At 48.8% G+C, this 11,314-nt stretch overlaps 1 protein-coding gene across 1 annotated transcript; it reads right to left on the reverse strand.

The window, feature by feature from the left end:
• Positions 1–2,009: 2,009 nt before the first annotated feature.
• On the reverse strand, positions 2,010–10,885 carry PHYH (phytanoyl-CoA 2-hydroxylase). Its single transcript, XM_027460466.3, has 9 exons — positions 10,667–10,885; positions 9,573–9,628; positions 9,070–9,180; positions 8,462–8,627; positions 8,288–8,369; positions 6,627–6,808; positions 5,675–5,824; positions 4,943–5,074; positions 2,010–3,001 (listed from the first exon to the last, which is right to left on the reverse strand). Exons 1-9 carry the CDS (start codon positions 10,757–10,759, stop codon positions 2,948–2,950), a joined length of 1,026 nt encoding a protein of 341 aa, XP_027316267.3. The 5' UTR covers positions 10,760–10,885; the 3' UTR covers positions 2,010–2,947.
• Between the last annotated feature and the right edge of the window lie 429 nt (positions 10,886–11,314).

An 11,314-nucleotide genomic window follows, 5' to 3' on the forward strand; every position in this document is an offset into this window, starting at 1 on the left:
GAATGACATCAACCTGTGTTGTAATAACTCAACACTCAGTGTGCCTGTGCAGAGCCTGGGCACCTCCAAATGGGAAACAGCGTGGGGCTCAACGTTGCTAAACTACAAAAGCCTTTGAATAGTCAAATCTGCTTTGAAAACCTGTAATATAGTTAATTAAGCTTCCTTTTCTTCCCCAAAGTCAGACTTTGATCTGCAGCAGTAGGAGCCAAAACCAGGCTTCAAAATCCTTCCTTTGGCACCTGGACAAGTGTCTTCCTATCAAAGCGCTGAGCACGCAGCAACTGTCAGTGAGGCTAAGTTTGACGTGTCTGACCTCTCCGTCTGGAAAATCACACACCAAGTCTAAGCAGAGGACCTTCTCTTTATTTATTTTCATTTATTAAAGCTCCCCTGAACTGTCATTTCAAATGTTTAGGGCACACAGTGTCTTAAACAGTGGGGCTTCTGGCATGTGCAGACAGTTGGAGAAGTGAAAATTTGTTGGTGCCCAGCACTTGGCTTCCCTTCCACCAGCCCCTAAACCTGCAGCTCCTCAAAGCAGGGCCCAGAGGATGTACTCCAAAGGCTGTGCAAGGTGAGCCAAATGCTTTTTGAGAGCTTTTTTAAGTGCTGGTGGCCTCACAATCATTGAGCCTTCCGCAAAAAAAATCAGCGTGGGGCAGCAGGGAGCTTGGGTAACAGTTGCTTTTTCTCTCCTTGGTGGTAATTCAAAGGAGAAGTGTTAGCTTGGGACCAAGGCTAGTAAGACCGTGCAACTCTTCTATGCCCACAGCTCCTCCCCAGTCACCTCCCTTGCGTGCCCTGCTCAGCTCTGCCACCAAATTCAGCTTTTTTACTGTGAAATTGTGCTGGAGCCGGTGCTTTCTATGGGGACTGCAGCAGGTGCAGGCAGTGATGCCTTGTGCTGCTCTGTGCCCTCTCCACCTGAACTGCAGGGGGCTGTGGCTCTGTCCTGAGCACAGGGTCTGGGATCTGCCACCAGATAGTCCCCAGCTTTTCAAGGAGGCTTGGCTGGAAAGAAGGAGGTTAGAAAGAGTTTTCTAAGAGTAAACAGGAAAATCATGGAGACTTGACTAAGAATGGCCTAATTAAAATCACTTTCCGAGCTCGCTCTTCGTTTAGAGAAAGCTTTTATATCACATGTGAAAGGGCTACAGCAAGCCCCTGGCAGAGGTGCTGCGCTGTACTGCAAGGAAGCCAGACCCTAAAAGGGACAGGTCTGTGGGCTTTGTTTTTGTCTTCCCTAAAAAAAAGCTTAAAAAAAGAGACTGATTCATTTCAGGGGGAAGGGATCTGACCGCTTTGCAGTGTGAGGTTTGCACACAGAGGTGAGCTCGCCTCACGTTTGTCCTCCCCAGGCTCTGTATCTGTTGTAAGGAGTGAGCACACGAATCTCTCTCATCAGCTGCTGAGTGCAGGTGATCTGAGAGGTCTTTGATGGGTTTGTTCTTCTGAAAGAAGGGATTTAAGCCACACCCTCTAGGCAGAGATGCACACATTGTTAAAAACAAAGCCCAAGCTCTTCCTTCCCTTCTCTCTTCCAGTCTTAGAAAGGGAAACTCAAAGAGTCTGGCAACTCAAAAGCTCTGGGACTCGGGGGGACACCTGTAGATCTTCCCTGGGGTCGCAGCTCCCTCTGCAGCCAGCACAATGCATGAGCAGCACCAGCCAGCGAGGTCTCCCTTGGTCCTGTGTCAGGAACAGGATGGGGATGCCCCAGAGAGCAGCAGCTGGGCTGAGCGGAGCCTCCATCCCACTGGAAATCTTTCACTCAGGCCCACGCAGCAAGCAAAGGCAGTCCCCAGGGTGAGAAGGGTGTGGGTGTGATGGGTTGAGGACGGGATGCACCTGATCTGCTTTGCATGAGCATTCTCCTGACCACAGGGCAGCAAGTGGAAGGGTCGAATGGAAAAGAGACAAGGACAGCAATTGTATACTGGAATGTACAACTACATGTGCAACACCAGGATTTCCGAATGCAGAAGTAATACCACATAGCCTCCGCATAGAGTTTTGCTCTAATTTAATAAGCATTTCCAAAAATCTAGGTTCTGAAAGCAAAAGAACCTTCCAAAAGTCAAGGAAAAACAGAGTGAAAGGTGAGGGGATGGTGTCAGTGCACGTCCGCCCATCCCGAGGAGTGCCCAACCACCTCCTGACCAGCCACCAGCACCAGGCACTTTTTCCAGACCTGCCAGACTCGGAGGACTCCCCCCTCGTTTCGCACAGCCCCATATCCTTGTGCAAGGCCAAGAGGAGGCTGTTTGGCCGGCCCAGCACTTCCCAACCCCATTACCCACACCTTTATCTTGTGCCAGGGCTGCTCAGCCTGCAATCAGACCACACCAGGCCACGTCTGGAGAACTCCACCAGCGATCACGTTCCAGCCCACCAATTCCATTTCCCTGTGCACGTGGTTGCTGCCTTCCCTCTGCCCAGCTCCTTGCACAGCTCCCTTCTGCTGGTGTCACTGTCTCCATCTTCAGCAGCTCTTCTAATGACTTCCCACATACTGAGGGGCTGCAGGAAACTGAGTCCCTGTGCTTACTTTGCATAGAAAGAAGTTAGGCACTTTAAAAACCATACCCCTGGATAAAAATCTTATATTAACATAGCATCAGCTCCAAGGTATGGAACTTTTAAACCGCAAAGAGTGAAAACATCAAAAAATCAAGGTGCTCTTTGAAGACCATCATTCTTTGATTGGCTAAAATAACCACAGCAAATCTCTGTTTTCCTAGGTTAGATTTTCCTTGACGTACGTCAGCTGTTCAACCTCAGTGCGATTAGTTTGCATTAGCATAGAAAGGTTTTGTGGTGCAGCGTTTGGCTGAGTTACCAGTACGCAGGTCACCAAGGCGCACACAGCTCTGCTGTTCTCTCCCATTGGAGACGCTCAGACTGGGACAGATGTTTTCCATCCTGGTCCTCAGATGTTCTTCTTCTACAGATTAATCCTTTCCCCTCGCACAAGCCGTGCTCGGAAGTTCCAGATATCCTTCAAAACAAAGGAAAAAAACACACCATGAAACTTACTGAACATCAGGTATTTCAAATCCTAAATACCAAGGAGCAAAACACAGCCCCCCCAGAGGGACAGCTCATTGGCAGGCTCAGTTCTGGAAGGAAACAAGCAGCACAACGAATATTATCCTTGCAGAAGTCATCCAAACGAGCCGGTGCACACCATGTGCACCTTGGGCACCTCTGGGTGACTGGAGAAGCTCGGGAGCTGGCTGCGTACCGCATGCTGCTGCACGTGAGCAAGCGACTTGCTCTGTGCAGCAGAGCCCAGCAGGAAATAATAACAGAGATGAGCTGAATACAATCCCTTTGCCAGAAATCGGGTGGTGAGCAGACATCAATGTGGACTCTAAAGCAGAAGAAGAGACTGCTTCAAGGAGGTAAGCCTTGGGCAAGTTCCTGTCTCAGTTTCCCTATCTGAGGATTGCTTAGTTCTCATCATTGGTCTTGGGAAGGTAAAATATAGGACCTGAGCACTCCTCCTTGGGAAAAAGCTCCTACTCTGGTTAAAGAAAGCATAAAGCTACAAGAAAACGCACAGCCTCATCTAAGGCACATACGGACACACGCTTATTTCTATTCCCAGAAAGGAGCTTTGGATTTCACTACCTGAGTAACTCCAGGAATCAAAAGTCAAGCAGCCGTAACTGCAGTCAGTCTGCAAGTCCAGGGTTGCAAAATAAAGCCTGATACCCAGCCACACCCCAGCACTCAGTGGAGAAAAAAACAACACAGCCAAAGGAGAAAAATAAATTCCTCTGCTCCATAATGCCCTAGACACTGAGTAACTCACTGCCTTGATACTGGATGTGTATCTGTTAGGGAACTGCTGTGGATAAAGAAATTCAGAACACTTGGAAACATTCAACCCCTGTAATAAGGTTTGTTCTTCTGTCAGGGGCTTAATCCCTGGAGAATTTAGATTTGTTTTATATTTTACACGTTGGTTTCAATTATTTATAGCGAGAATCTGTTACATTCATCTCTTTTTTTTTCTTTTTGTGGCAGATATATAGTGCTGCCTACACTCCTGCTTTTGCCTCCAGTCTGAACAATTGATGTGGGATTACACTTAACCAAAACCCAATCCGTCAGCTTCTGCAGTCAGATGTGGCTGCTTGTTTTAAAAGGAAAATCCACCTGCCACTAGGAGCTGAAAGCATAAGAACTGGGGACATGCCAGATAGGGACAAGCACAGAATTTATTATTGCACCTCCTAATTGTTGTGAATTCAGAACAAGAGATCGTTACATCTTCCTGTTTACGCCCTGCAGTCCAAACACAGCTGCCAAGGGCTCTGCTTCAGCAAACCTGGAACCAGGAGATGCAGCAAAGGGTAAAGCTTGCAGAAAGTGTCCCCTGCTCCTGCCTTGCCACGTTAGCCCTCCGCACTGCTACCCCACTGTCTGGAAAGGCCAGACAACTTGTCAGAAAGCCCAGACCCCCTCGGATGGTGTGAGAAGAGCTGAGCCATCACTGCAGCAGAGCCCGGAGCTCCTGCCTTACACAACAACTCCACTTTCAGCCACCTGAAGAAGTGCTGATGTGGTCTGCACCTTCCCAGCTTGCTGAGAAGGGACCAAGGCATGTTCACAAAATCCACTTGGATAAGCAGAGCTGGAGGAGGAACTGCTAGAGCTCAACCAACACGAAAGGGCTGCCTAGGGAGCAAGGCCATTTCTCCAGCACAGGTAGCCAGACAGCAAGAAGCAGCCTCAAGAGCACAAAGTACAAAAATAAATTAAAATAAAAAAGCCTGCAGCCATCCTCACAGTATCAGACCTTTTATTTTGCCAAGCTTGGCATAGCTTTACTGTGAAGCTGGGAGTAGCAAAACCACACAGCTGCCATACAAGGGGTACGTAGGAAAGGGAACTGAACTGGATTGTAACAAGGGACACACCAAAGCCTTACCCTGAGTTTCATAGCAGGCAAGCTGTATTTCTTTTGTACCATTTCTTGCAGTTCTTTCTCCAGGTCTTCTTGGATCGTGTCCTTGACATCAATGTAGTAGCCCTCGGAGCTGGCAAAGTGGCAGCTTATGCTCTGTAGGAGGAAATTGGGCATCACACTGCTGCAATGATTACAAATAACAAAGGGAAAGAAAAATCCCGTGTCCCTGCTCGTAGGCACCCCCCTCTTTCCTTACAGACCAACTCAGCAAATTCCTTCCTCCATTCAGAGAATTCCTGCAAGGGTTTCCCTGGAGAAATATTCCTGCTCACACACATGCCTTTATCCCCTCCTCTCAAAGTGTTTCCCCAGCCCCAGCAAGAGCTCCACTCCCATCCTTCTGCCTCCCCACACCAGCGTTAGGCAGGATGTTTCCAGCCACCCTGGAAATGAGAGAGAAGCACTGAGCTCACCACCTCACAAGTTTCTAAGCACTTCAAACAGAGATTCAACACCTAATTTCTGCTCCTGCTCTGTTTTTTCTCAAGCAGCATGCTCTTCTCCCAAAACACAGAGATGTTAAAAAGGAAGAAAATAAGAGAGAAAGCAAAAGTGTATCAGGAAGCTAAAAAGCACCTTTAAAAGCTCATCAAATTATTTGTGAGTTTGGGGGTGTGAGGCATTATTTTGATCAGTTTAAGGCAAGCAAACAAACAAAAATATCAACAGGTACAGCAAGAGATGGTTTTCTACCTTTCGGAACCCCGATGTCCTGTTTATCCCAGAGCCGTGGATGAGCAGCGGATGGAAGAACACCGTGTCTCCCTTCTCCATGACAAGGTGAACCTTGGGACCCTTGTCGTCGTAATCAATAATCCCGTGGAAAAGCTTGTTTGTCTTACCCTAGGGGGAGAAAAAATAGCTGGGTTGAAATCACTCGGTTAAAATTAGAGCAAGGGGAGATTCTCTGTGCAGGGAACGGTGGAGACAGCTCCTGACCTGCATTCCTCTGGGAGGTTATTTGGTATGACCAACTGAGAGTCACCTGCATGCCTAAAAGTCTGCCTACTACAAGCCTGAGGCATAGCAAAATCTTATCTTTTCCTATTTTCTGAAGCCAGATGACAGCAATTAAGATTTCTCCACTGGAGAGAACAGAGAAGAGCAGCAGGGAATCCCACAAGGGATGCCACCTCTGGGATCCAGCCTTCTGCTCCATTCTTAACAGGAAGCTAACATGAGGTATTCCATCCCAGCCTGTTGTTTGCTATCCAGTTTTGCTCCTACAGGCAAGTCCCTGAGCTCTGCAAGCAGGAACAAATTCTCAGGAGGAGAGAGAATCATCAGACTTGGCAGGGGCACTGGAAAATGGTTCACGTGTTCAGGCAGCAGTGCCACAACGTGACGGACAATTCAGAGGCCCCAGCCCATGGCCCCAGACTACGGTGCAAGTTCAGCTCCAGAAAAGGATCCCCTCCAGCATCTAGGCCTGGAACTAGGGGGGTATTTTCAAAAGTACGTCAACATTTTGGCATGATTTATCAGGTACTTTCCTCTAACGAAGAACCAGGGCGACCTCACTGCAAAAGGCTTTGGGGTGAAGCTGGAAACGGGAGCGAATCTGCCCAGAAAAAGCCTTGCTGAGAGCCTCAGCTTTGTCCTACGCCCCATGTCTCCGCGGTGAGCCCCCCCTGCGCAGCTCTACCTCCCACTGCGGGTAGGCGTGAGGCTTCAGGGGCTCCTTGTGCGTGCCCGGCTGCACGACCAGGCACCCGTTGGTCTTGTCAGCCCTCTCCATGGCGGTCCAGGAGCACACGATGCGGTCCGCCGGCCGGAACGGGAAATAGTGCAGGTCCTGATGCATGGGGTGGAGAAAGGTCTGCTGATCTGCAACACAGGGAAAACACCTTCAAGCATCATCAAACAGGGCACGGCCTCCTAAGAAAGCTCCTCTGGTGGCCTTCACCACCACCACCCGCCTGCCAAGCTTTCGCCTTTCATTTGGCTGCCCTCGTTTGTGAACTTTAACCAGCACAGTGTTGCATAAACCTTTCCCAGCACAAAGATTTTCAAATAGCTCCAGACAGCAGCGCCAGGAAGGCTGTCAAGAAGCCTCTTGATCTGTCGCTGTGCTGCAAGGAGAATCAACCCTGCCCATGCTGCACTCCACAGCTGTTCATTTAGCTGTTTATTCTCTTTTTTTATCTTCTTTTTAATCTCCCCAGACAGTCTACCCAGCACTCTACTAACCTTCCTCCTAGAGACTTTTTCTCTCTAAAGCCAAAACAAAAATATTTCTGTATGCTTGTTATTTCTCTTCCTACCATGGAAATGGAAACCTCTCATCCTCTTTTGCACCAAAACCAGTATTAGATGATTTATTTAACCACTGAGTGTGCTCCCAGGATAGACAAAGTAAGGGGGTTTCTACTTGCTTCATTTGTCATATTATTTAGACTTTGGGCAGCCTAGAAAACTCTCCTGAGACCTGCAGCTCTCCTCAAGTACTCTCAAAAACACCAAGTGGAGGTTTTATAATTACAGAGCAGCTTCCCATTTCTTGACCACAACTGTTTTCTTTTTACACTAAAAATGCACGGTCTCCCGTTGAATTCCCAAACAAAACCAACACGCTGTCCTGCGACGTTTCTCAGATGGCAAGTGGAGGTGACTTTCACCAGCTCGGTATTTTAATAACTCCACCTGCCGTGTGTCTGCACATCCCAGCATAAGAAACCGCTCAGGTCTCAACTTCCCTAAACTGAACCAGCTTACGTGGGGTCAGAGCTACTTTGGAAAACTGTAACACGGTTGGTCAGGTTCTCTTCTCTCTCCCTGCTCATCATCCTTGTGTAAATTATGATTTCAATTTCCAGCAGAGCCAGGCTTCAAACTCTTTCCTTTGGCACCTACTCAAGTGCCTTCACATCAAATCGCTGAGCGTGCAGCCACTGTCAGCGAGGTCAGGAGCACATGAACTCTGAGCAAAAGATGATCTCTGTACTTATTGCCTTTTACTGAGGTCCACAGAAGGACTTGTTATCACCACGTTTGAAAAGTCAGGCTTACAGGCACGGCACGTTTCCAGCAGTGGGCCTTTACGCAAGCACAGCTGGCTGCACAGGGAGCTCGCTTGCCCACTTCGAACACTTTGGTGCAGCCAAGAAAAACAAAAAAAAATCCACTGAAAACTGAAATACAAGAAATGTTATCTAAGGAAGCTACAGTTAAAAAAAAAACTAAAGTGTTACCAAAGTGGTCTCATAAATTAAAAAAATATATATTTTGTTTTAATTTGTCCCACATTATTCAATAGACAGCATACACAAATGATTTCTGCATTTCTCTTTTCCAAGTTCTCCTTACCAGAGTCTGGAAGTTTGTTAATCAGCATGGTGTGCATTGCCATTATGTTTGGCCCTGTGAAGCACTCAACATATTTGAGGATCTACAAGGGAGAAAACATCAGAAAAAATATCAGAAACGTGAAAGACAAGAGAGAAGATTGCTGAGGGGCTGCATTTTCTTATTTTTATTTACCTCGGGCAGGGTGCAGTATCTGAAGAGCTCTTCATCTTCCTGGAAGTCCTGCACTTTGTTAACTACATTTTCAGACTGGCCATACTCGGATTTCAGGGCCGTGTTTTTCATAATCATAGCTCCCGGGAGGCTCACCTCCTTCCTACAGATCCTGATGAACTCCTTCCTGCAAAGCGGAAGACAGTGAAGACAGAGTGCTTTGTAGCTTTATTTGGGCGAACTACTCTCCTCAAAAGCACTGCATCCAGCACCACCATGTCTGTTTTCCTAGAATCCCAGAATGGTTTTGGTGGGAAGGGACCTCAAAGCTCCCCCAGTGCCACCCCCTGCCATGGGCAGGAACAACTCCCAGCAGCCCAGGCTGCCCAAAGCCCCATCCAGCCTGGCCTTGGGCACTGCCAGGGATGGGGCAGCCACAGCTCCTCTGGTCAACCTGCTCCTCTCCACCCTCTGAGTGAAGAATTTCCTCCTAACCTCTAATCTAAATCTCCCTTTTTTAGGTTATAACCATCCCCATTTTCCTCCCACTTACTTTTGGGGCAGTCCAGCATCCCCAGGCTCCCCTCATGCCCACAAACCCATCAGCACCTCGGCCAAGCGTCCCATACCTGAAGCGCTCGATGTCTTCATCGGAGACGAGCTTCTTAACGAGCAGATAACCATTATCTTCGTAGAACTGCCTTTGCTCTGGGGTGAGGACGTTGTTGTCCAGGGTGTAGCTGAGACATAGGAAAAACACATTGGTGCGTTAGGACATGCAGGGCGTCAGCGCCTGGAGCTAGGGGCAGATGGCCCCAACCAAACCCTGGGGGAAAATGATGGAGAAACCCTCTCTCAGCAGGCACCAGGGCACAGGGATAGTCTGTGGTCAGATTATCCGCTGGGACATTTTCAAGATTTGGGGTTAAGCTCTTTTATTAAACTGCAGTTAAATAAAGGAGAATGCAGCCCTGCAAAATGCAAGGCTACGAAAGACTGGTGATCAGCGCAGGAGCGAGGTTATGCAGGGTGGAAACAAAAACTGAGCTCAGAAGGGTTTTTGTTGGTGGTGTGGGTTTGTTTGTTTGTTTTTGTTTTGTTTTTCCACTCTGTGAAAGAGGATTTAACTTACCGAAACCTCCCTGGCTGAGGAGCAGCAGTAACGTGTGCTGAAGTAGGAACGCTTGTCTGGGGTGCAAATTAAGGAATGTACACACAGACACAGAGTTAATGAACATCCCCATGTCCTGAATCCTACTGCATGGGTTTATGTCTGATTTTGTGCTCCTGCTTGCACCCGTGTCTCTTACCAGCAGGAGTTAACTGCTACCCATACATCTTTATACTTCTTATACATTTGGAGACTTTTATGTCCTTCCTGATCACATCCCCTTCGCTAATTTATTATAATTCAGAAAACTTGCCAGCATTCAGCTCTGTGAATCAGCAGCATTTTTTTTTTATTTTTTAATTAAAAAAAATAAAAATAAAAAATTATTTTTTTTAATATATATATTTTTTAAAAAAAAAAAAAAAAAGCAAAATTTAAGGCAGCAGCTTTATAAATAGCATCAGCAGGCAGTCTGCACTTAACTTTTGGAAATGTGCAACAGACCAGGGTGAAAACTTTCTGCCCCCGTCTTGTTTCTTTGATCTATCATGACAGGCAGCCTCCAAAGCCTCCACATCCTTTCCATCTCGCCAGTACAGCACACACAAAACCTCAGAGCTTTTCCTGGCGCTGGGCTAATGGCCAGGTCTGAGACTTGCTGTGTGATTGCTGAGCCCTGCAGGGTTTATTTCACCCCAAAACATCAATCTCTAGGGTAAATGCCCCTGCTCACTGCTCCCAAAACACAGGCAGCTGTAGGATGATCACGCGTGTTGTGCTTTCAGCATGTTTTATGAGCAGACCCCAAGAAACGAGCGAGCAAAGCTGATCAAAACATCAGGTGTCGTGGAGCAATGCCATCAGCTGCACACCCCCGTGCCCGGGCTGTAGGGCTCAGGGGAGAAACTCCAGGCAGCGAGAGGCTTTTTGGGGTGGGACTCCCCAAAAACAAAGCACCAGGGCACACGCTACCACCCCACAGCCGGGGTGCCTGCGTGTCCTCATCGCACAAACCACCACCAAAGCCCTCCTAGGTGTGCAAGAGCATCCAAAAAGCCCCCACCCCAAGAGGGCCAACATCTCACCACCCCCCTCCCCACCGCCACAAAGGATACAAGGGCAGGGGCCATCCCCAGCCGGGGCGAGAGGTGCCGGAGGATGGTGTCCAGCCGAGCCGCCGGCCCCGACTTCTTCCCCAGCTGCTCCATCGCGCTCGTCCCACAGCCTGACCCTACAAAACACCCGGGGAGGAGCTGGGCCCCGTCACCCTCTGCCTCTCCTGCCTCGGCTGCACATGCGCCAGCAGCCGTGCATGCTCAGAGAGGCTGCAGAAAGGGAGCCAAGGCCTGGCAGGGGTTGTGAGTGGGAGGGCCCGCTGGAGGCTGGGAAGGACGTGGGGAAGCTCGGAGCGTGCTTTTCTTTGCTCTCCTCTTCCTGTGTTTTTCCCTTCCTCTGCCAGCAGTTGCTGAGCCGCGAGGATTTAATCAGCCCTGGGCGGAGAGCGGCGCTTGGCAGGCTCGGTCACAGAGCACGGATGGGGCTGGCAGGAAAATTCTCTTTATTTAGCTCTTGTCGCTCAGGAGACTTTCAGAGCTTGCCTCGTTTCTCCGTGAATCGGATCTTTATGGCCCCACAGTCACCTTCACATCGTGTCAGGGTCTTATTTGCATTGACACAGACCTGGAACTGGATGCAGGACGCTGAGCTGGGTGGCCTTTCTACCCAGCTCCTGGGGCAGCTCCGGTGCTTTTAAGTCAGCAAAG

This window comes from Anas platyrhynchos, chromosome 1 (assembly GCF_047663525.1).
Source record: "Anas platyrhynchos isolate ZD024472 breed Pekin duck chromosome 1, IASCAAS_PekinDuck_T2T, whole genome shotgun sequence".
In the NCBI taxonomy this organism is placed as follows: domain Eukaryota; kingdom Metazoa; phylum Chordata; class Aves; order Anseriformes; family Anatidae; genus Anas; species Anas platyrhynchos.